Consider the following 25,674-nt stretch of genomic DNA (forward strand, 5'->3'; position numbering starts at 1 on the left):
TTGACCTAAATATGGTTGCCCCCACAGGCCGTCCCCACGGATCACCTTACCATAGAGAAGGTTAGCCCGCTCCCCTCCGTGCTCTCTGTGGACCCCAGTTTCCTTATTAACCGAATTATTCTAAATCTGAACCATACAATGACCTAATTACGCTGCTCATTCCTGGCCAGTGGCCAGCTCTAACCACGGGAGGAACTAATTCCCTGGGAAGTCAGATGTAAAAGGGCACAGGGAGAGGAGAAAAGCCACAGGCCTTCACGCTCACATCCAGGTGTGGCATTTGGAGCTGATCCCCCTCCCCCTCAAACGCTTGCATTCGTGTTGGTGGTCTTAATTAAAGTGATATTTCGAGAAAGCAGGTCCTGTTTGTTCAGTTAATGAACCCCACTATTCTCTGCGGGCAAATGGAAATGCAAGCACTCCAATTAGCATATGTTAGCATTTTACTATGTTTATTCCTCACTGTGGAAAACAGCTTACCAAGGCGAAAAGCTTTTCACCCTTGTAAGAGTATAGCTGTGGAACTTTTTCACCACAAAATAATTGACTCCAGCTAATTAAACACAGATCTAGGAAACTTGCATCTAAATGCTTTGTGCATGTAGATCAACCGAATCTGTATTTGGGTGCGTGGGTTCTGTAAGGCCATGAGTTTTGTGAATCACAGCAGGCCACACATATTCAAGAGACATAAAAAGACCAGGTGAAAAAAAATACTTTATTTTCATAAATGTATACAGTACACGTGAGGGGGAAATCCCCCATCTTTACAGTAGCCTGCGTCAAGTTGCAGCTTGCATATACATTATGATACTATTTGTCATATTCACGCAAGCTCTATTAGCAACCAAACATATAAAAGAAAATAAAGCAAATGTTTTCATTGATTGAACTTAGAAATATAAATTCATTAGGATGTGCAAAATTGTTGTCCGCTAATGCTTTTCCAAACATTTTGGATGTAACCGCTGCTCGAGTTTGATTGTCTAAATAATAACAATAATAAAAATAATAATGGACAGACACATACAAGGACTATGTTGCAGTGACTTATCACATAAATATTAGAATTTATTTCCCGTCAGCATTTTAGCCAATATGGATTGTTCATTCATTATTTCTATTACTCAGTGAATTGCGCATCCTGTATATCTTTCATACCAGCTGTAAATCATATGTTCATTAATTTATATACTGAACGGTCTCTTGCTCTGTATTCACATGAGGTTATCCATCATTTTCATCATCCTGTCAGACAGCCATTTAAAAGTCAGTCGTTGTACAAGTCATTATTTATAATCGCAGCCTCTCCCTGGGGGGACATCTGCATACGCCGCCTCTTGCCAAAGGTGGAGAAGGCGTTGTGGACGTCCAGCTCACTCCGCTGTACAGTGGGCCTCAGGGTGCAAAAGCCCGACGGTGTCCCGGGTATGTACACGTTGTGGTGGTAGTCAGGGGGCGGGTGGGGGTGGGGGTGGGGGGGCACCGCCGGCGGCTGCTGCTGCTGAGGAGGAGGTGTGCAGCGAGGAGTCCAGGGGCGAGAGGTGACCCCACTGGTTGATGGAGACATCTTGTATTCTGTAGAGTGACGCAGGAAGGAGGGGAGAAGCGAATACTTGATTAGACTATACAATACTGACTTACTGCTGTAATGATATTTTCATTAAGAATCTTATAGAAAGTGTTTTGCAATGAAGCAGGTAAACAGTGACATACAACAAATGAAGAGACCCAACTAAGTGAAGGTGAGGAAAGACATTACCAACAAAAATGAATGGGGAGAAAGGGGGAAAAACAAAATATCATTACATCAAGCCATGAAGATGTGCCGTTATATACTGCGGTGTAAATACAATGTGTTGATGAAAGCTATGGTCCCCTGTGTCCGGCCTGTCTCACCTTTCACGCCTCTCATGTGAGTACCCCAGGTCCAGTACTGTCCAGGTGCCATGGACGTGACGTAGTTCTCTGGGTCTGCGTGCATGGCCTTACGCATCAGGGTGCCATCCATGTTGATAGAGTTGTAACTACAAAAAAAAAGACCCCAGTCTGTGATTCAATACTTGAATTACATTTAAATTCAACATCTACATTATATCAAATTGAAGAAAAGGGATTTTTATTCAGGTACTTTATGTGTTCAAATAGTATTTACCAAGAATGTTGCTTCACATTAAAAACATGCACATATCACGGGTGAAAATGTACCTTTTTATGGAGGAGTTCTGGTTTTTTGTCAGAGTCCAGTCTGTGTTTGGCTGCTTTAGCTGCAGAAAGAAAAGAGGAAAGAATTTAATTTAATATTCATACAAATGATAAAATCTTCATGTAAATTCACACACGGTCACAATTTGACTGCTCCGGTCTATTTAAAGAATTGTATCTCCTAAGTCTAAGTTTCAATCAAAACAGAAATCCTTGGTTCCGCCCTCTTGGATCAGTAGAGGTCAGTGATAATCGACATGAGCAGAGGTCCATCAACGTGTTCGTCCTGAAATGAAGACATGGCTGTTTTCTGATGGGTCGTGGCTGCCACCCTGTGGACGTTTGGCAGAACAGTCTTTTTTTATTTTAAAGAGCAGAGGTGCTGTTGCCTTCAGCTCCGACTCGTCTGTCACTTAGTTGTGCTTTTATCCTCTGTGGAGCAGAGGGAGGGGGTGAAGGAGAGTCATATTTATCCCGGGTTTGGGTCTCATAGTATGGATTCCACGCTCTATGAATTCCCCTAAAGTTGTTAACAAGGAGAATGCGACGTAAGCGTATTATTAGAATCGGTATTCAAAATACACTCCTCGCGAACTGCGCACAAAACCAATTAGGACCCCACCGGGATGAAACGAAACATGATCCTAATCTTCAAAGGAAACCGTGCCAGGGAGGAAATTAAGAAAATTACACACGTCATTGTTTTGTGGATTTTATGCATCATTTTTACATTAATATTTGCCTGATGCTCCTCGAGCAAGGTTTTTAATTAAAAGTCTCAAAGACAGCCTTGAAAAGTTTGCGCTCCTCGCAGCGATGCGCACGACCCAAGAAGGCTCCACACGCATATGTTGCTACACTCCTACGCTCGTGCACGCACCTGTCGTACACGACTCGACGCGTTGTTCGCTTATTTCACCTTCACTTCATCAACGGAGACAGGAATGTGCGCTTCGTGTGACGCTCAGATGCTTTCATGGTAATTTGCCTTTGAGATTTAATGTGTCACTGACGACCTCGCGCCGAATCACGTGCTCATGCGCTGAGGGTGAATTAGAGGAGGCAATTAACGACAGGAAGGACACTTCCTCCTGGAGGAGCACATAGCTGCGGGCTGCACAATCACCGTGACCTCGAAATCCCTCATGTGGCCAGAGGTGTACAGTGTGTGCCAGTGACCGGGCTGACATTTCTCACTGTGCCTGGTGGAGGAGTCTGGTATCGGGGGCTCTGAGTCGTTGCGCCTCCGCCTTATGATGGAAACAGGCAGACGACAATGAGCATTACGCGCACGTTTACGCACCGCTGCCCCGTCTATTAGAATTAGAAAACACTGATGTAGACAGCCTGCCTCCGTAAATCCTCCGTCTCCTAGTCTCCTTCCTCCCCCTCCTTCTCCCCTCCTCTTCCCCTCCTCTTCCCCGTCCTTGCTCGACAAATCTGAAACCACGTCTCTCTCTCTCTCTCTCTCCCCCTCTCCCTCCCCCACTCTCTCTCTCTCTTCCCCCCCCACCCCCCTCTCTCTCTCTACCTCTACCTCTCCCTCCCTCTCTCTTCTCACATTCAGAGGACAACGCCGGATCCGATCTACAGGCGTCCCACGTCTCAGTCCAGCCGTGTCCTTGCACCCCGTCATTCTCCTTGCCCCCCTCCCCTCTCGATGTCCTCCCCTGTCTCCCCAAAACCGTCCATTTGCCATTTTTCATCAATAATGGACCCCCCCACCCCCCCCCCCCCCCCCCTCCCCCCTCCCCTGTGACACGCCACATTGTGTGTAGTATAATGGTTCGGCCGCGCTTGTGCCCTTGAGGCACAGTTAGTGAGGTTATCTGTCCTGTAGTGTTAGTCTGAGAGCAAGAAGGCGTGTCGCAAACCCGACTGATCGAACAAGAATTGTCTGAACCCGGGGCTGATGAATTGAAACAGCTGCCATTCACCTTGTTCATCATGTGTATAACCTTGACTTTTTATCCAGGTATATGTACTGGGTGCATGTGTATGTGTGTGCGTGCGTGCGTGCGTGCGCGTGTGCGTGCGTGTGCGTGTGTGTGTGTGTGTGTCCTCGCATGGTGCAATGACACTGGATGATGTAGACATCATTACTCTCTCAGGTCACGACCTTTTATGATTCAGTTAAAATGAATGATAATATTATTATTTGAAAATCATTTTTCACACATTTAAATCAATAATATGTGAGGGAGACATCTGGAGATATTTGCCTGAATAGAGGAGTCCGCTTGAACCATATCTCATCTTCCTCTCACGCAGTAATTGATATCTCTCATTCCATACAGATGATGATAAGACGCGGTATGTGCGCACAGCATATGCTCCTGGCAAAACGGAGCGTTACACTTTCAGTAACAAGTCAATTAGAATGGAATATCACGTCGCCTCTGTTCATTTTCTCGAGAGCAAAACATCACCATAACCAGCACATCTGGGATAAATGACTGCCATAATTATAAAAATCATTGGAGGCGAGATACCGTGTAAGATTGTTATTAACCAGAGAGCAAATAGAGAACCGTGGCTTTGCTCAAGTTGGGTTCAAATTCGTCTGGCATGCGTAATTTGACCTTCATGAGCGAATGTCACAGTCTAGATTCGTGTCAGATAGATTGATTTTTAACACTGACAGTAAGTGAGAATGTTACATTTACACGAGCAGCATCATCCCTAGGGTGTTTTTCTATACTCTGATTTGACTGTACCTCATTGGGAGTAGTTGCTCCGTTGTTCACAGATGCGCTCCGGCTTTGTGCGTTCCACGAGTTTTCTGCGCTCTTCGCCTCGTTGTTCCTCGGCGTGCTGCCGGGGCTGCACGGCTTCAGGAACATAAAGTCACTCTTGGCAGATTCGGGGGTCAGGCACACTTTATAACAGTATGACTGCGAGAGGCTGCTGTTTCCGTTCACTTCCATGCAGTTTGTGGGCACTTTGGCCGCGGAGGAAATCTGCAGGTTGAGGTTGGATTTTTTGAACACCTCCGGGGGCGGCTCGGGCTGGAACCCGCCGCAGCAGCAGCAGGCGAACGGGGGCAGGTTGTACCCGCTGTGGGTCTCCCTATCCTTGTAGCACTTCACCGCGGCCAGCACGATGATAGCCACCAGGAATATTAGAGATATTGTGCTCAGTGACACGATCAAGTAGAGAGCGAGGTTGGAGGGGGGCTGTGGGCTGAGAGTGAGGTCTCCGAAATCTGACAGCGACTCGGGCACGCTGTCCACCACCGTGAGGACAATGGAGACGGTGGCGGAGAGCGGCGGCTGCCCGTTGTCCTTGACTAATATTACCAGCCTGTGCCTTGTTGCGTCTTTCTCCACTAACCGGCGTATAGTCCTGATTTCGCCTGTGTACAGAGCCACGCTGAACAGTCCCGGGTCTGTAGCCTGTAATACCTGATAGGACAGCCGGGAGTTTTGCCCCGCGTCTGCGTCTAACGCTGTTATCTTGGTAACCAGATACCCAGCATCCACTGACCGTGGAACCACCTCTGTGGCCACGGTGCCGTTTTTGGGCAGCGGGGATACAATAGCAGGCGCGTTATCGTTCTGGTCCAAGACAAAGACATTGACTGTGACATTGTTGGCGAGAGGGGGGAAACCAGCGTCCTGCGCCTGGACCAGGATCTGAAAGTTTCTAAGTTGCTCATAATCAAAAGAGCGCAGTGCGTAGATATTGCCGTTGTCAGAGTTGATGGAGACATAAGTGGACACGGGCATGCCCTGAATCTGACCCTCGAGAATAGAATAAGACAGATAGGCGTTCTGGTTGGAATCGGGGTCGAATGCAGTGACGGAGCAAATGGAAGCGCCCGGGGCATTATTCTCGGTCACATAAACTGTGTATGAAGGTTGAGAGAACCGCGGGGGGTTGTCATTAATGTCAGACACTTGGACGAGGATGGTTTTCCTGGTGGAAAGCGACGGAGAGCCCAAGTCGCGGGCTGTGAGGGTGATGTTGTACTCGGCCACCGCTTCCCTGTCCAGAAACTCGCTTGTCACCAGAGTATAGTAGTTTTTGAATGATGAATGGAGCTGAAAGGGAACGTTGTTCGGAATTTGACAGTCAACGTTCCCGTTCTCTCCAGAGTCCCGGTCCATGACACTGATAACAGCTATGACCGTGCCCGGCGGCGCGTCTTCCTGGACAGGTGTGGACACTGATGTGAGGATGACTTCGGGCGCGTTGTCATTCACATCCAGGATGTCTACCAGCACTTTACTGTGCACTGCCACAGCTGAAGGTCCCCTGTCTTTCGCCTGCACATACAGCTCGTAGACACTGGATTTCTCATAGTCCACAATGCCCTTCACTCGGATTTCCCCCGTGTACGGGTCCACGCTGAACAGTTCTCGCACCTTCAGGGGTGCGTGCCCGCTAAACGCGTAGGTCACCTCTCCGTTTGAGCCTTCGTCCAGGTCTGTGGCGTTTAGCTTCAGCACCAGCGTCCCCCTCGCTGCGTTCTCCACCAGGCTCGACCGGTAAACTGAGCGGTCGAACACGGGCACGTTATCGTTGGCGTCTAACACTATGATAGTTATCAACGCCGTCCCGGAGCGTTCCGGCGACCCCCCGTCGATGGCTGTCAGAACCATTTCATGTCTCTTCTGCTGTTCCCGGTCCAGTGGCGTGTCCAGCACGAGCTCCGCAAACTTGCTCCCATCGTTGCGCGTCTGGATATTCAGTATGAAGTGCTCGTTTGCGCTTAGCTGGTAAGAGCGCAGAGAGTTGGTGCCCACGTCCTGGTCCTGTGCGCTCTCCAACGGGAAACAGGAGCCGGGCGCCGCCGACTCTGTGATGTCGAGGTTAAACTCGCTCCATGGGAAATTAGGAGAGTTGTCATTCACATCGAGAATCTCCACTTCCACTCTGTATAGTTCTAATGGGTTTTCAATAACCACTTGTAAGTGTAAAAAACAGCTCGGGCTTCTTTCACACAGCTCCTCTCTGTCTATCTTTTCGTTGACGAAGAGAATGCCATTCTCCAAGTTCACCTCTAAATACTGCTTATTTGCGCCGGAGACGATGCGAAACCGACGGGCTGACAGCTTAGCCACATCCAAGCCCAGGTCTTCGGCGATGTTGCCCACAAAAGCTCCATGCTCCAGCTCCTCCGGGATGGAGTACCGAATTTGCGCCAGAACCAGGTCCACGACACACGCACACAGAAGCAGACATATAACCAGTCCAGTCACCGGCACCCAACTGCCTCTGGAGAGTCTGCGATCCATTTCAGCGGCGTGCGTAAAATCACCTCACCAGGACATCTTTCTCTTCATGGGGCCATTCAGCAGAAAAGTAAACACAGAAGCAGATCCTGGCCCCAGTTCAAAGAATCTTCACATATAAGTTTGTAACATCTATGTTTATAGATAACTTCACTGGGTAGTTGAGCTGAGGGGACAAGAGATGAGAGTGGAAGCGCCGCTCTCTCCCTCTCTCTCTCTCTCTCTCTCTCTCTCTCTCTCTCTCTGTGTGTGTTGTGCTCCAAGCGCAACACCGGTGGTGTGTGAACGGGGGAGGCTCGCGCTTTGATTTTCCAGTGTATTAGACACTCGGAGGAGCTGGTGGGGAGGCGTGTGTGTGTGTTTGTGAGAGAGTGTGTGTGTGAAAGAGAGAGAGAGAGAGAGAGAGGGAGACAGAGGGGTGGGGGTGGAGGACGGAGGGGGTGGACGTAGCTTCTCCATGCTCCGTATTGGAGGACGCCGACGCGAAGTGCGACTCTAATTACTGTAGACGTTTAACCCTTTCGCATCCTCGTGTCTATTCCTCTGACCTATTAAAAAGACGAGAAGGCGTAAGTTTGACACCAGACGTTTGAGACAGATTTGGATTAGGGGACAAATTGTGTTGTGGGTGTCGTTTTCTAGGCTGCATTTAACAGATGAGGACGGACAAGGATTTGTCTCGGTGACCACACTGCCCAGGGTGGCAGTGGTAGCTCACATTATTTTAGTACTTTGATGAATTACAACTCCCATTTTAGCTTCAGAATAAAAGAATTACCCCTCTGGGACACTACCATTACATGTTCCAATGCAGAAAACAAAACACCCTGGCCTCTTTCGCTTTGCCTCACACGGGCAGTGGCCAGTGCCAGCAGGCTCCTGGGATTCCATGATGCTTTTTAATGAGAGCCCTTTGAAGATGAATGCCCACATTGCAAAAAAAAAACAGTCCCACATTAATTAATCATCACACGCGAAATTTGGGTTTTTTCAAAAAGAATCTTTGATTGGTCCGAGCACTCAATTTTAATCAATATTTAAATGAGACGTTTTTGGAGCTTAAAACGATTGTAGTGACAATCACGAGTGGGTGATACACTCATACAAATAGGCATTACACGACTGTAATTCACGTAAGTAGGCCCGAACATGTATCAACACAATCAACATAAAAGCAATGTCATAAAGCCTTAATCATACTTGTCTGTAATCAGGTATTATAGCTGGGATTAGACGAATGCCACACAGCCGAGGTGATGTGTTTACAATAGCAGAACGAAGCGCGCATGGGTGCTGGGGGTGTTTTGAGGAAACACACATTTTGATAATAAATGACCTCAGTATCAAAGACCTACCACTGAGTACCAGTCTGTTATTTAAGGACAACGGCCACAGCTCAGGCATCTTTAGAGGGCGACACACGTTTGTCCAGATTTGATGTGTCCCCCGTTATTCCTGATCCGTTAGACAACCGCTGAACCAGAGAGTGGGGGGGAACTAAAGGATGTCTTTGTGAATTCGGGTTCGTCTCCGCACAGACACGAGTGGCATCCTAATGTAAGACGGTGGCTTGAAATCTGAAAGTGTCTTTCTGGGACTGACGACACAGCTTTGGCCTCCAGGCAGCGCTGGGCTTGTTAGGAAAGGGGGGGGGGGACGAAGACGGGGGGAGAGAGAAAGAACAAGAAACAATTATTTCTACATCCTATGGGCAACATTTCCTTTTAGACTAGACGCTACATTTTCTGTTTAACTGCCCCTAAACCTGTGAACTTCTGCATTCCGCGTCCGTGAGAATGATCAGGGGAACCAAGCGACACTGATGCGTAATGTTGTTGTGATATTTTCACTTGGAATAAAAACAGTCAAACGGGACAAGTGGGAATACTTCAACTCAGAGACAGAGGTTGTGTCTGACATTTCTCTTTTACGCAGTTAAGAGAATAAGACCTTCAGGAAGCAGGGGATGAGGGCGGAATAGTTGATCATTCCAGTCCAGCCTGGCGTTTCACAGGGGGATAACAAATGGCACAACATATTTCTGAGCAGAAACTGCAGTGCTATCAAATGCTCATCAGATGTCATCTATCAAATATCACTTGAGCTTTCCCTATAGGAACTAAAGTTGTCCCTGACCTATTTGTCCAACAGCCAACAGCCCCTGAAATGCGCCACCCTCCCCTTTTCAGGAAAAAAAAAACACGAAACAAAAATCCCCAGGTTTAAATAAGCAGGAAACACAATCTGCTTGCAGACTTAACCTCAAGCAGATGGTTAAGCTTCTCCAGAAATGATTACATTTCTGGACAAGAAGGGAAAAAAATCACCAGCACCAGTTCCATTGCTTTCCCCTTCTTTTTAATTAACGGAGTGAAGGATTAGTGTGCAGCTATCCGGGATCAAGCGTTCTCCGACGGAAGAATACAAATGTTTTGTGATAAATAATCCCAAAGCGCTCCGGCCGGCGGTCCCTGTGTGCCTGTTACATTAACATGCATTACACGGAGCATTAGGCCGCTCTCATCCGCCTCGCTCACCCCGCTCCCCGACAGAGAGGGGCGGCCTACACTTCCTCTGAACCACCGCTCAGCAGCCACCTGACCCTGACCCCCTCACGCCGCTCTCTGAAGAGTGTGTGTCAGGCGGAGAAGGTGCAAGGTGGCGACCAGGTGGATGAACACCTTATGTTAGAATAGTTCATTTATTCATTCACATGCTTAGAAATAAAGAAAAATATGTTCCATTCGTTCATCAAGGGTTTTTTAAAGTGATCAGGTATAAGGTGTTCGATTTACCTGAAAGTGTGCAAACTGAATATTTTGGATTTCATTCGTGATCTTGTGGCTCCATCTACTGGCCACAGCCTGACAATGTAAAACAGCCTGGAAATAAGGACTAATGTTATCAGAGACGTGTGTCAGCAACAAGGTGGCGAGCAAATGAAGGGGCCCCCATTAAAAAGCAATGGATGGAAATACAAGTTTTGTTTGTCTTACTTGATAAATATAGAATCATCATTAAGTGGCCAACAGCCCTTGACTCAGTGAAAGCACTGCAGATTCATGAGGATGACAAGTATATAGTCTTAGTCACTTAAATAATCAAAGGGTCTCAAACATTACGTTTTAAACATACAGACATGTTATGATAATAAATGGGCTCATTACCTACAAGGTCGTGGGGTTGCATTAATGTCAACATTTTTCGGTTGAGAAAAGCGCTGATTCAATCCAATGCCTTCCTCATTTGAGAAATGATTCTCCAAATAAATTAATGACGTTTAAAAACATGCAAATACACCGTCCTATCTAATATCCAATGCATTTCAAACAATGTAAAATCAAATATGAAACATATATGTGACTATGAATGAGTTGATAACATTGATTTGGTAGGTTTGGTATCTGGGATTAGTCTGAATTGCAGGCCACGTTAATAAATGTGATCACAGAACTATATAATAATCGCAGAATGGGTGAATTCGTCTCTCATAAACATTTCCTAGAAAGTAAAATCTCATATTAACTGAAAAACCCCAGATACAACCTCCAGAATCTCTTCATTAAGTTTTATAGATTTGACTTTGTCTCTGTCAGAGGCCGTTATGGTTTATAGTGTTTTTATTTTCCATTTGTGATCTTAGTGCGCCATCTACTGGGTATTGTCTGCATAACATCTACTGAGAGAATGAAAACCGCATAGAGTGTTTATGCTGTAGCACTCAGTTCATTATTACTCCGCTTTGTAGAGGTTGACTACATAAATGGAGTTTTATAACAACTGCAGGAGGGTCACTGATGACAAATTTATATTTCTGTTAAAAATGAATAAAACCAAACATTCCACAATACATTAAAATAGACTATGTCAGCTATGTTTTATACTAACAGTCTATATCCTTAGTAGGAATAATCATTAACGTTACACTAGGCCTTTGTAATGATATACTTTCACTTGATTTATAATTTTGCCATTTAGAATAACTATCTCATAACAGACATTATTTTGTAATATGTTTCTGTCGAGTATGAATTATTAATGAAGATCACATTAATGTGCTTGGAATTAGTCATCTCATGTTCACTGTCACCCTTCGGCACATAATGGTGCATTTAGACTTTTACAACATAATAAACGGGGCTTCCTCACCTTTAAGGGAATTTATTCCAAAGGTGGAGAGCCGTTAAAGCCATGATCACCAGGTTAAAGCCATAATCTTCGAAGGTATTGTAAAATGCTGAGCCACATCTTACTGGGACTGGAGACAACACAGGTAACTTGTTTGTCTGAGTTCCTTTCACCTTTGCACGTCTATACGAGTAAATACTGTGATAGATTGGGCCTATTAGTGGAGGGGATGAACCACAAGAAAAACTGGAAATGTGCCATCAGGATAATGGTGTTGGCTACAATATTATTATTACACAATAAATAGGAGCTTGTTTCTCCACATACGTATCTTTTTGTTGTGATAAAACTCTTTTTAGTGTGTAGTTCTTGGACCGAGTGCGTAGAAGAGAGATAGTAGAATGAAGGAGGGGGTGCATGTGTTGGAACCTTTTAGACCGAAGAGCTAAACCGATGTTAATGATATTTATTTTGATAAGTTGAGCAAATCAATGAACATGCCGATGAGTGGCGTGTGCTGTCTGTCTTCGGGGTCTATTTGAAAGTTATGATCACAGTAAAGAACCATATGTTGTACAAAGATTTGCCAATTAAACAAAAAAAATAAAGCACAGTAGTGTCATGACTCTGTGGTCAAAGATGATCAGTGTGGTCATGTCATACCTGGACTGAGCTTTTGATAAGGGTTTATCTAGTTGCCAATGGACGTTTTGTTACGTTAACACAGAAAATCCACTAGGGGGAGCTAAAGACCAATAAAACATAGGGCTATGTTCAACTTCCACTGTTCTCTGTCTCTGACAAACACTGATATATGAATTAATGCTCACATCTATCTGATGCTATAAACACAAAACATGTGTTGTTTTATGTGCATGTGTGTGTGTGTGTGTGTTTCTTCCAATTACTGCCCCCCCCCTCCCTCATCTCTCTCTACAGTTTCCATAATAACCCGCTGAACTCTGTCCAATGTGTCACCACAACATCCATCAGAAGAGATAAACAGAAAAAGGAGAGATGTGAGGGTGAGAGGAAAGGTGGGAGGTCACACCACAGAAAAAAGGTGCAAGTAATTATGGGGGAGGAAGGCAGGTGAGGGGAGATAAAACGAGGCTGGGACAGAAAAGAGAAAAATAAATGTTAAAGACAAACAGTAGCAGACCAAAGTGGTGAAGTGATAGGAAAATGAAGAGCGGGGATAGGGCAGAGGAGAGGGAGGAAAAAAGAGGGAAAGAGACAGAATGGAGGGTTTTTCGTCCACATGCTTCTCAGCTGTGTAAACTGAAGGTCTCTGCTGCTTCTCGGATTCCCCAGAAGAAGGGGGATATTTATAGGAGGCTGGCAGTGGCAGTGAAAGGACCCTTGCTCTGTGTCACACCCACTAATATTATTATTATTACTTTATATGCGCAAAAAATGGAAAATGTCAGCAACCTGAGAGGCCTGCAGGGACGGTGCGTGCATGCACTGTCTCACTCCCTGTGTGTGTGTGTGCTGCATGTGTGTGTGTGTGTGTGTGTGTATCCTCAGGTTCGTGAGAAACGGTCTATTGGTGAGACATAGCATCTGTAGGAAGCGGGCAAAAGTAAGATGCAAGAGGACAGAATTAAAGAAAAACAGGGAGAAGTTGGCATGAATCGAGGGGTGTAACCTGATCTGCTGAACTTATTAGAGCTGTCAGAGGGTGAGAGAAAAGAGAGAGAGTGAGAGGTGCAGCAGGGCTAGACAGACACAGACATGAACACATATTCCAGCTCCAGATTATAAGATTCCCGCAAGTTGCAGACGTGTTGAAACAGCCTACACACACACACACATATACAGCACACAAGCTCACACACACACACACACACAGGTCCACGTCCACCTGGTAACAGATGCAAACCCAGGCACACATGCAGAAACACAAACAGTCTGATAGACATAACAGACGTGCACGCGTATGCACACATGCTGGGAAGAGAGGAAATTCCAGAGGGAACAGGTGGGAGTGGCGATAGCAATCTATCAGGATGACTTTGATCTTCCCCATGCCTCTGTCACCACCGCTCAAATATACTGGATGGATCAGGTCGGCCTCCAGTGCATGCACGAGCCAAGATGTAATAACAGCCCCACACTGAAGTACTTAACAAAATACTTAGCAACGTAAGAGTGCAGTTTTAATGGAGGGAGAGCACATCAGGTTGCATGTGCTTGTTGGAATTCTTCATGTGACTGTCCGTCTACCTACGCTTTCTGCTGTTGTTTCCAAAGTAAAGCGGAGATGGAGCAACGGAGGCATCTCTCGCTGTTTCCACTGAGGGCTAACAATGGAAGAGGAAAGGGAGACACAGAAATGGCTTTGGCACAAATGCAGTGTCTGGTGAGGACAGGAGGCAAAGCTCAAGTTTGTGTGTTCTGTGTGACCTCGGGCATTTGAGACAAAAGGATTCAGCACAATGTGTCATCACATGGGAGAAAACCCCAGAACCCTTATCTATCTGTCTGTCCGTCTGTCCCTGTCTGTCTCTCTATCAGTCTATTAGTCTATCTGTCTGTCCGTCTCTCTATCTATCTATCTATCTGTCTGTCTGTCTGTCTGTCTGTCTGTCTCTCTATCTGCCTTTCTCTCTACCTCTAATTCTCTCTGTCTGTCTGTCTCTCTGTCTCTCTGTCTGTCTGTCTCTCTACCTGTATGTCTATATCTGTCTCTCTGTCTATTGGTCTGTCTCTCTGTCTCTCTGTCTGTCTGTCTGTCTGTCTGTCTCTCTACCTGTCTGTCTGTCTGTCTGTCTGTCTGTCTATCTGTCTCTCTGTCTCTCTGTCTATCTGTGTGTCTCTCTGTCTATCTGTATGTCTCTCTCTCTGTCTGTCTGTCTGTCTCTCTACCTGTATGTCTCTCTGTCTCTCTGTCTCTCTGTCTGTCTGTCTCTATCTGTCTCTCTGTCTGTCTCTCTGTCTCTCTGTCTGTCTCTCTGTATGTGCGTGCATATGTTGGGGGGGGTGTCTGTGCCAAGGCTGAGATAAGACAATGAGAGAGATGGAGAACCCCCGCCTCAGGGGCCACGGAGACATTTGATTGACAAGCCAGATGAACATGAATGTGCCTGCGTAACCCTCTCTGTACCAAATCCTCCTAATCGCACCGCTTCTCCTCTTTTCTCCCCTCCTCTCCACCCATCCCAGCTCCACTTCCCCTCTTTTCAGGCCCTTTCGTCCTCTACACCCTTCTCCCACACCATCCCTCCTTCCTCCTCCATTTCCTCCAGGCCTTTTTTTTTTGTTTTATTGGGAAGCGGGCGTATATTAATGACCCTCTCGGTAATTAGCTACTTTAAGGCATAAAAAGTCATGAATGGAGGCCTGCCCGTGAACAGGTTTGCACATAAACACATTGGTCAGCGCTGCATGGCCAAAACACGAGCAGCAGTCGTGAAAACATGCAAGGAGGGAAAAAAAACTCAATCGTGACGGAAACCGTTTGCAGAAATTATTCATTTCCCTCCTTTTTTATGTTTTCCTTGTGCTGACTGTACACCCCTCCCTCTCCCCAGTCTCCCTCTTTCACCCTCACTCTTTCCTTCTTGCACGTTCCACTCCATTTTGCATATCTCAGACCCCCCCCCCCCCCAACCCCTGTGCTACACCTCACCACTTTTAAAACAACTCTCCTTCCCCCTCTCATTCTCTCTTTCCCCCTCTCTTTCTCCCTCTCTCTTTCTCCCCACCTCATTCCCGCCCTCCCCTCACTACCTGACATTGTGGCTCGATGCCCAATGAGTCACACCTCTGCTAAAATCATCAGAGATGGAGGGAGGGAGGGGGCAAAAGAAAGAAATCGTCAGGGAGAGAGAAAAAGCAGGAGAGTATGACAGAGAGAAAAATATAGAAAATAAAAATGGGAGGAGAGAAAGTGAGAGAGGCAGAAAGAGGGAGCCTCCAGGGAGAGAAAAGAGCATAGAGTACGTTTAACTTTTTGACTCCAGTAGTCGGTGTGTGCTTGTCAGTAACAGTTAGCCAGTAGACAACAACACTTTCCACACGCTGCCGAGGCACACACATGCATGCACAAGTGCGCATGCACACGCAGCCATACACAAACATAGTCATACAATGACATCGTGCATAGGCCCACCTGCATGATCTGCAGGCACACACACACACACACACACACACACAGCAATCAGACATGCAAACAAACCAGTGCAGAAAGTGTGGCTGCAGCCCTGCCTCTCTACATCAGCCTCCCCCACCCTCTCTCGCCGTTGCCCATGGATACCACACAAACACTCCCTGTTGGGCAACACTGGGAGTCAGGAGAGGACGTACATGGGTCACACACACCTCCCTAAGTGCTGCGGGTTTCGAAAGCAGTTATATGTGGGGAATATGTCCGAGTGTGGGGTTCATTGCATTTTGTGCATATGTTTCCGAAGTGAGTTGCACTGTTTTTGTGTTGAGCTCCTTCCACTAGAAATGTGCCTGTGCACAACAAACCACAGCGGTGCTCCTTTCCAAGATGCTGCATGAAATATGTGTGATGAAGCTCACGTAGGAGTGTGCGTGAACTGTCCAAGAAAACAAGGGATGAAAGAGATAGACGAGCTAAGCAGATCCAAACAACTGCCAGGACAATATATCCACTGCACAGAAATTCAAGATAAAAGGGTTAATGGCCAGAAGAAGTATTGTTTACGACAGTAAGTCTGCTTCGTCCTCTGATTCTACTCACAGCGACCCTTATCCCCGAACTGTGACCTCGGCTTGCTTGTCACAGTGGGGGCGCAGGCTGTAACGAGGCTTGTGTTTTATGAACCCTGAGGGATCGCAGCAAGCTGTGTGCATGTTGCCATGTGCCACGTGCCTGTCATCACTCAGCTGTGTTGTTTTGGAGCATTTCTCTGCCTCAGTCAAACAAGCGTGTGCTTCTGACAAACAGGCTTTGCTCTTTCTGATATTGAATCGATGGGTTCGTTGAAAAGTCAAAATCAATCAGTCCATCAATCAATTGGTTTTTTCTCTCAAAGATCCTCGGGTTGGCTTATCACCACACGTCCAGAAGGAAGGAAACCGAGTCAGTTTTATGTTTCCTTTATCTTGGGTTTTGCACCGAGGGATTCGTTTTGATTTTAGGGAAACGGAATGACTGCAGCTGAAGACTCTTTAGAACCTCTACAAATGGCACAATCTATTTTGCTTTGATGGGGTCAATCCTGACTGAAGCCCCGGGCTTAGGAAGTGGAACAGGCCTCTTACCCATTGCTGTAATGTTTTTAAAGCCATACCAGCCAACCACAAAGCTCCTTTTGCCCTTTGTACAGAACACACCAGACAAAACCTTGGAAGCCATCCACAGTAAAGCACATTCCCAAACTATTTATTTTTTCTTCTTTTTACAAGTGTGGGATGAGGTCGAACAACAATTACGGTAAAATGTGACTAATATGTCACAGACATGCTGATGTGTTTTTTTTCTGACCTACTCCTTTTTTCTCCTGTTCCATCCATCCTCCTCTCTCTTCTTGAGAAGTGTTCCCTTTCTCCTCAAACCCCTGTAATTACAAACAAAAGCGCTGACTCTTCTCCAGCTGAAACAATGATAATGATGGAGAGTTGTAAGTGTGTGTGTGTGTGTGTGTGTGTGTGTGTGTGTTTGTGGGTGTGTGTGTGCGTGTGTGTTTCTTCATCAAAGCTGCGTTGACGTTGATGGGTTTAGAGAAATGTGTGGAGGACAGCGAGGATTAACACAATCTGGGCATGAAGCCCCACAACTGAGAGAATGGTGCGTCTGTGTGTGTGTGTGCGCACGTGTGTGTGTGTGTGTACATATGTTGACTCTGTCTTGATAGCAACGATCCAACACACAGCTGGTTTCTAAGCTTGGCATTTAAATGAGGCAAACAGACACTTGGAGCAAATGGAATACAGAGAGAGGCGGCGACAACATAGAAAGATCGAAGTGATCTGAGGAGCAGACCCCAGAGCAGGTTGTACGTACACGTGGGCTGAAAAAGCTTTAAATATCATAATAGTGATGTGAATATATAGGGTCAATGTAAGAAAGAGAAGGTGACATGATGGTGGCAATTAAACCTCTATGTTCTTAGCGATCATTTGACACAACTTGCTTTTTTGTTGTCTCTGAATCTCGCACCCCTCGCACCCGAACCCCAGTGTGCAGCTGAACATGAGGTACAATCCAGGGGAGTGTGTATGTGTTTCTGTAGTATCTAGGCCACATGTATGCATGGTTGCGAGGTAGAGAGAGTGTACTGCCTGGTTGTGTTTGGAGCGGGCCCAGGCCAGAGGAGCTCAAAGCACTGAATGTCATCATCAGAGCTGTCGGAGAGCCAAGCAGTAATCACACCCAGATCACCTACACGCTCACGCCAACTTACAACACCAGTCAACCCAGAGCGGTGTGTGTATGTGTGTGTCTGCAAAAAAAAAAGAAAAAGAAGGGAGACTGATTGAGAGGGAGAAAGAAAACGAAAGACAAGAAGTATATGTGCATGCAGCAAGTATGCATCCTGTGTTACCGTAAAAAGTGTGTGTACACAGACGAGCATGCAGTCATACTGTGAGTGCAGCGAGCGAGTGAAGACTATGAATGTGTGCGCAGGAGAAGAGGGTGTATTTTTCTCTCCTTCTTTCTTCCTCCCTCTCTCCATGTCAGTCTTATATCCCACCCCTCTATTTTCCATTTTTACATGTAGCTCCAGATGTGAAGGCAGTGAAATATTGAATTACAGAAATGGGCTTGTTTCTGCACTTTGGATATATCAAAAACAACCCGGTCTCTGCTCTCCCCTGACCCGACACACACACTTTCTCACTCTTTGACAGTCACTTTAAAAATTCCATATGACCGTTTACTGCAGGTGAGCGGAGCAAAGCACTGCGATGCTTGTTACATTACAGTTGTTGTTAGTTTTCTGGTGCACTTTCAGTTTTTATTTTGTAGTCAGCGGTTTGTGTCCAGACTCAGCATTTACACTTTCAAAACAATATTCATTTTAGACACCACACGCTCCCTATTCAGTGCATCAGAGTCGAGCAGCAAACCCCATATGGATCCTGGGAACTTTGGCAAAAAGGCCTTGAGGTTTTATCAAATCAAGACAAGATAAGCCTGTGAGTGTCACTGAATATAGAAGCATACTTAAAATAATAAGTAATAAAAACTGTTATTCTCAGAAGTGGAATGATATCATGGAACATCATTTTCTGACATTACATCACCGGATTCACAAGTTCCTCTGGGTCTTTTGATAAAAACACACAGATAATAGTTCATGTTCAAGTCAGGTTTAATGATCTAAATTTATTGCTTTATGTAAATGTGTTTAGTAATTATTGCTGAACCTAAACCAAATGACGAGTTAAGGGCTCCTTAAAAGATATGAGCAGAGCATTAATAGTGAATACTGCTACATTCATGCAGATATAAAGTCAAAGGCAAAAGAAACGAGGCTACAGTCCTAACATACAGTGAAATTTGTATAAATTCAAGTTTCTATTTGGGATCATTTGGAGAAAGAGAAATATGACGGACAGGTTAAAAAGTGAGTTAATTAACAGAACAAATAAACAAACTTACAAAATAGTCCTACAATTGATTATTTGACTATTATTTAACTACACGTCTTTAAACGTGTAAAACCTCTCTCGGACTTTTGTTCCACATCACATCTCCTGTCTTGTCACGCACTGGCATCACGCACACAGCGATGTGACATCAGAAGCTGCTACAGCACAAGTAGCTTGTATCATACTGTTACAACATCCCCAAAAAATCTACACTCTCCCCTCTGCACATATTGTTCTGAAAGTGTAGCCTCCTGCTCACCTCCTCCATAAACCCTGAGCTATCCTGGGGATACACATGACTTACTGATTGAGTGTAGACAACCTGATAGCAGTTTAGGATCACAGTAGAGTTAACACACTGTCAAATGCCATGCAATGAGCACCTCAACAGAGGACAGATGAGAGTAACATGTGAGCGTACGCAGGGCGTGTGTATGTCCGCACATGGTATATGAGAGGGGCGAGTGTGAATTGTGTGTGTATCTTGTGTGTGCATAATGTGTGCGTGTATCTTGAGTGTGTATATGTCTGTTTGTGTGTGTGAGGGCTACCCTGCTCAGGGCATTGACTGAATTGTTTCCACATGTGTCTTAACGCAGAGTTCTGGGCGGGTTTGGAGGACAAGGGAGGAGAGGGGGCTGCTGTTGGTGAGGGGGGGGAATGGGGGGGGGGGGGGGTCGTCAGGTTTCATAGCACCATGCAGCACATCTGGGCTGCGAGAGCAGAATTAGAGTTCCCACGACTGAAAACACACAGCCTACACACATTCACATGCATCTGCACACACCTTGATAAACCACGAGTGGTACACAAACATCTGTGCTGTGAAAGCATGTGCACACCCACCGCTGCAAACACCACTGCAGCGCCCAACATACGTGCACACGCACTCAGCTACCACACACATTGTACAACCAGTTAGACAGCTCCTCATTTATATTATGCAAGTGCTGCTTATTGTATCATGCTCTGTTGCTTTTTAACCCTGGTCGTTCTTATCCACACACTCTCTCATGCGTGCCCACACACACAAATACACACAGCCCAACACCACTTCTTCCCTGGCACAGCTGTCCCAAATGCTGCGGGCACACGGGCGTTTCACTGGCACGACACATGGAAGGAAAATCTGAATGTGTTCTCACTAATCATTCCCCTATTCCACTCAGAGAGAGAGAGAGAGACATGCACACACACACACACAGAGGGAGAGCGAGAGAGATGGGGATGGATACAAGCAGGGATGGGACAACCTGTGCAACAGGTGTTGAGAGGTGAGCAAAGAGGAGACAATGTGAGCTTCAGCGAGAGTGACAGCGAGGGATAAAAGCAGGTTAGAGGTGAATGGATAAAAAGAGAGAGCAAGAGGGAGAGAGAGTGGGATGGGATAAATGGGGGCATGCCAGTTCCATAAATGTTTAATTGCCAACAGGTTTATTCATGTTAAGAGAGAGAGAGCGCAGAAGAAAGAGAGAGCTTAAACAGTACAAAATCTGTCTAGAGCCCCCAAATCTAATTTACACAACAAACAGAGAGAGGAGAGAAGAGGGGGCAGAAACGAAGGAAAAGGGGTGGGTGGGGGGAGGGGGGGGGTGCTAATTGGCTACAGTTGGGCATGTCTGGCCTGAGATGAAAGAGGGAGAGGACAGAGGACGAGGGAGCAGGAGGGAGGGAGGAGAGAGCAAAGAGAGCAGTCAAGGAGTCAAGGAAGGGTGTTGACTACACAGACTGGATGGAGGGATGGATGGAGGGATGAAGGGATGGAGGGATGGAGGGATGGATGGGGATACACATGGGTGACAGAGTGTTGTCTGCAGTTTATATTACATATGTATTCCGGCCCATTACTGATGTTTTCTCTCTTTTTTTCCTTTTCATTCACATAAATCATTGTAGAGTGTTGAGACGTGGTTAGAGGATTCTTCCGCCGACGGCCACCAGGAAAAATATGAATAAACCCCAAAACATAATTGAGTTAATTACCTCCATCTCTCTGCTGATTTTGCTGATATTATTGTTATGAAGGATTAGAGAGTCGGGGAAACCCTTTTCAAACGTCAGTCCTACCATGGGGGTAACACATGACTGACGTTCGGCCAGAGGCTACTGGTAGTCAGGCTACCCATCAAAATGGATGAGAGGATGGTGTTATATTTCACTATTCCAGTCTTATTTACACTGCAGCAGAATTTCTCCATCTGTAGATGGAATCCACAAATGAGTCAGAATGGACTTTCCCAGCTGTGCTGCACTTTGGCGTTGTCTGCTGCGCTGGTGCAGGGATACTGGAACTGTTTTGGCTTGGAGAGTCCTTCCTGAATTGAAACAACTCGTAACCTCAACTGCTGCACAAAAGGCTTAAAATTCTATTGGTCTCCAGTGTGAAGTGTACCTCGCACTCCCTCTGTTTATGGCAGGACCCTCTCTCCCCCTCAACTCACCCCCCATTTCCCCTCTCACTCTGTATATCTCTCCCATTTTGTCTCTCCCCTCCTGTTCCATCACATTTTACACCTCCTCCTCCCTGCCTCCTCTGTGTTTTTACTTAAGCTTATTCCTCTGTTGCCCTCAACCCCCCCCCCCACGAGCCACATGTGAAGAGCAGAGCCTAAATGTCACAAAGAAAACATGATATCAACTTAATAGGTCAGCGGCGTCCAGAGAAAGGCCAGTGTGTCTTGGGCTTGGCCGGCCTTCGGCTCTGGCTGGCAGGATGATGATGTGTTTGCAGTGACTGAGCCGAATGTAGGGACATTCTTAACAAGTCTGTCTTCCTCTCTTTCTCCCTCTGTAATGCAGACCTATGTCTCCAGGCTGATGCAGCATCTGTGCTTTGTTAAACATATTACTGTTACGCAAGAATCCAGGGAGAAGAACAACAACACTTGCTAAATATTTTGTTTATTGAAGTTAAAAAAGCATTCAATTGCGGTCATGAATCCCGGTCGAGAAAAACGTCACTCTGATTAATCATGAAAACAAAAGTTTATAGGAAAATAAACCCAAGGCCGGCCATTGTTGGAAGAATCGCCTTTGGTGTGTACCTGACTCCGTTTGGAGCGGGGCCAGAGCCAGGCCAGGAAAGCAGGTCAGGGGGTACTGTTCTGTGGGAGATCTGTTTGGAGTCTGCTCCGTGTGTGTTTTTGTGTTTAGCACGGTTTAGTCAGTCTCCGATTTACAAACATTTAAGGCCCTGCTGCTGCTCTGTTTCATTTTTCATTTAGTCGCAGCCCAAGGCCATGTCCCAGATTGGAGACTGCTACACAGCACAGCGCTGCACACCGCACCGAGCCGCTCCCCTCCTCATCGTCTGGTCTGGTCTGAGGAGATGAGGACCTGCCGGTGACCCCAGAGCCCAGAGCCTGCAACACACACACACATACACACACATTCTTGCACATTTATATATGCACACTCACACACATATAAACCTAAGCAGACATATTTCTGTCCGTGCACGCAAACACACACTAGCGAGTCAAGAAAACACAGACAGATATGGAGACAGAACACACACACGCAGACAACATGTGGAACAGGCCGTCTAATTCCACTAATACGAAAAAATCTGCAGACACAGACAGGTATGACAAAGCCGCCACAGCAACCCCAAAGAGAGACATTACACACACACCAGTGCACAGTTAAGTGCCTGTAAGGTTTAACTTTAACACATGAGCATGCACACAGTTACACACGCACACACCTGAAACACCTAATAACTAGTAACACACGCACTCTACACTTACTAGCACACACATGCACACACAAAGATGCATGAACACCACATTGAACCCTGCACCAAAACAGAAATATGTACACAAAGAGATGTATACACACACACGCACACAACCTTCTGTAGATGCAAGTGTGCGCACACAAACACACACCTGTGGTTTCAGGCCAGCACACAGAGAACTCTTTAGTCTTCGAGCTGTCTGTCCCACTTAAAGTGAGCGCTGCCTGTGAAGAGGACCTGACAGACAGAGCAAACACACACACACACACACACACACACACACACACACACACGCACACACACTGTGATGCGTACACGGCTGGAGCAGAAGACCTGACTAAGCTGAATTTCCCCCTGCTCCCCTTTCCTATTTTCCATCTGCCTCAGCGTAGGAGAACCTGCGTGGGGAAAAATAATGCCCTCCATACACACACACACCACACTTAAACTTTCTCCCGACACTCCTTTGAACACACGCGCAGACACACACACACACACACACATTGCTAATCCGCTCTGTCAATCTCCATGGTTTCCCTCTCTGCTTTCTATTCACCCATTTCTTTCCATTCAGCCTCTCAGTATTCCACTCGTTTTCCCGTTTTCCTCAACTTCAGCCTTATCGCTTTTCAGTACCCTATCTCCTTTAGCTCTCCCCCTCCCTCCCTCCCTCCCTCTCTCCCTCCTTCCATCCCTTTGTCGTTTTCTGTGGTGCTGTGTGGTTGACCAACAGCCAAGGAGAGACAAGTGCAGGAGTGCAGGCCAAACATGCCTGCCTCTCCGCCCAAATTACATGGGACAGTCCCAATTACCCTGTGGCCTACCAAAGCATTTCCTGGGTTAGCGCAAGTGACGCGTGCCCCCCACCCCCTCCCCTTTTTGCTGTGGTTACAGGGGGTGTCATTAGACGCTTGTTTTACTGCAACCCCAAGAACGTGCCTGCCGGCCGCATCCACGCCGCGGGAAGCATGGCTGCAACGTTCCAATAACTTCTCCGGGCCTGATGGATGACAAATGGGAGAAGGGTAACGCTGCGAGCTTGTAGTAAATTTCTTCTGGCCGAGAGGGAGATGCAAAGGGAACATTGCAGGGAAAGTAAGAAATTCTAGACAGGCTGCTGTGACTTCTGGGAAGAAATTAAGTGTGAGCTGTAATGTTTTGTGGGCTTCAAAGAGACCTTTTTGGACAGGTAATCCCCAATACTAAGCAAGGTGTAAAGTGCATATGTGAAGGGTATAAATTACATATTCTTAGAAGTCTGATCTTGGCAGCAGTGCTGGACATTGAAAACAAGGGGAGCACAGGTTGTAATAAAACACACAGGCAGTATAAAACTGGAAGAGGTACAAGTGATGGAGCTGAGAGGATCGCCAGCTGTGGAGGTAGAGCAGGTCGTCCAATAATGGGACAGTCACTGGTTCATTCCCCGGCGCTCCTCCAGTCTGCATGTCAAATCAACCCCGGTGGCTGTGTCATTAGTGTGTGGGTGGGATGTGTGAATGATAGAGGAGGCTAAATAAAGACGTATTGTATGAATGCGAGTGTGAATGGGAAAATGTGTCTTGTAGTGACTTGTAATGTTAAGACTTGAAAAGTGCGGTGAAAATGTCTATTCACCATTCAAGGCAGAAGAATGTTGAGGAGAACAAAGACACGAGTAAAGGTTTTGTTTCAGGCTCAATGCCAGGACCTTTATTCGCACATAATGTGTCTGTGGATATGAATGTGTATGTGCAGGTCCATGTGTGAGGCTGCATTACTCAAGCACTAGTTAAAACTAGTAATTTCATGTATCTTTGTACTTCCACTGCACTGCTCCTTCAAGGAAATTGCTCCTCGCTCTGCATTTATTTAAAATCTCTATTTACTTTATTACTTTGCATGTTAAGTTTTAAACTTACAATTTACAATTTCCTTACAAAATAGGTCGTCTTGTTATAGATTCAACAACCTAAACGTTTATAGGATAGATCTGAATACCTCAACCAGCATCAAAAAGCTGCTTAATAATTATCCAACAGCATTTATTTAACAGTACACTCCAAAGGGCCCATTTTTGCAGGGCTTAATTAAGTAAATTTTTAGTTAGTAACTATGTCCTTTATTATCTAGGTAAAACATTTGAATGTGCAACTTTTGCGTAATTGACTATTTTACAGTTTGATGTTTTGAGGTTAAGAAGTTGAATACCTCATCACTGCACATGATACAACACAGACAGTCTAGCCTATGTCAGAAAAAAAATATTAAAAACAGAAACCACATTTCCATATTTTAAAATCAGAACAAAACAATGACGAGGGGAAGGAAGGAGGAGGACAGGAAAAGGAGAAAGAAATAGATGTTGAGGAGGAAAGGAGGTAAACAGAGAAGGGAAAGTGTAAGCGTCTGACGCACGGCGCGGGATGAGGGTTTTGGGGCGATTGGGGCGGGGGGTATTTGCCTGGCGAGAAGCAAAGTGACGTAATGGACGAGAGGAGAGAGGGATTAGCGGAGTGACAGAGATGAAGAGATGCTCTCTGGTGTCACCCGTCCTCACTTTCACTCTGTCCATCATTCATCGGGAGGCTCCAGAGTGTGTGGCAGCTGTGTGTGCCAGCTGTGCACAAGTGTAGGTGTGTGTACTCAATTTGTTTGCATAGTTTTCAAAGTCTGTTTATGCACATGTGTGTATTGTATGTATTAATATTTCTTCTGTCAATCTGTCAGTATTAATGCGCACCATGTGTCCATGTACGTAGTGTGTGAGTGTGTGTGTGTCTGTTTTATGTGTGCAGTGTGAATCTACATGCA

General features: G+C 46.0%; 1 protein-coding gene across 2 annotated transcripts; it reads right to left on the bottom strand.

The window, feature by feature from the left end:
* Window positions 1–699: 699 nt before the first annotated feature.
* Window positions 700–7,802, bottom strand: si:ch73-233f7.1 (uncharacterized protein LOC100537710 homolog). Of its 2 annotated transcripts, XM_034597614.1 has the most exons (5): window positions 4,923–7,802; window positions 2,209–2,267; window positions 1,900–2,027; window positions 1,717–1,735; window positions 1,307–1,578 (listed from the first exon to the last, which is right to left on the bottom strand). In XM_034597614.1, the coding sequence occupies exons 1-5, from the start codon at window positions 7,443–7,445 to the stop codon at window positions 1,452–1,454; spliced, it is 2,856 nt and encodes a 951-aa protein (XP_034453505.1). In that variant the 5' UTR covers window positions 7,446–7,802; the 3' UTR covers window positions 1,307–1,451. The 2 variants fall into 2 exon arrangements, with proteins under 2 accessions (XP_034453504.1, XP_034453505.1); XM_034597613.1 differs by lacking the exon at window positions 1,717–1,735 and having other exon boundaries at window positions 700–1,578.
* Window positions 7,803–25,674: the final 17,872 nt, after the last annotated feature.

This window comes from Hippoglossus hippoglossus, chromosome 10, assembly GCF_009819705.1.
Source record: "Hippoglossus hippoglossus isolate fHipHip1 chromosome 10, fHipHip1.pri, whole genome shotgun sequence".
Classification (NCBI taxonomy): Eukaryota; Metazoa; Chordata; class Actinopteri; order Pleuronectiformes; family Pleuronectidae; genus Hippoglossus; species Hippoglossus hippoglossus.

What these genes read in the sequence shown, in the direction of transcription:
- si:ch73-233f7.1 (XM_034597613.1), bottom strand. Translation starts at nt 7,445, where the DNA reads ATGGATCGCAGACTCTCCAGAGGCAGTTGGGTGCCGGTGACTGGACTG. An exon ending in GAGCAACTACTCCCAATGAG is followed by an intron (nt 2,268 to 4,922) that starts GTACAGTCAAAT and finishes TTCTTTCTGCAG; the next exon opens with CTAAAGCAGCCAAACACAGA. An exon ending in TCACATGAGAGGCGTGAAAG is followed by an intron (nt 1,579 to 1,899) that starts GTGAGACAGGCC and finishes GTCACTCTACAG; the next exon opens with AATACAAGATGTCTCCATCA.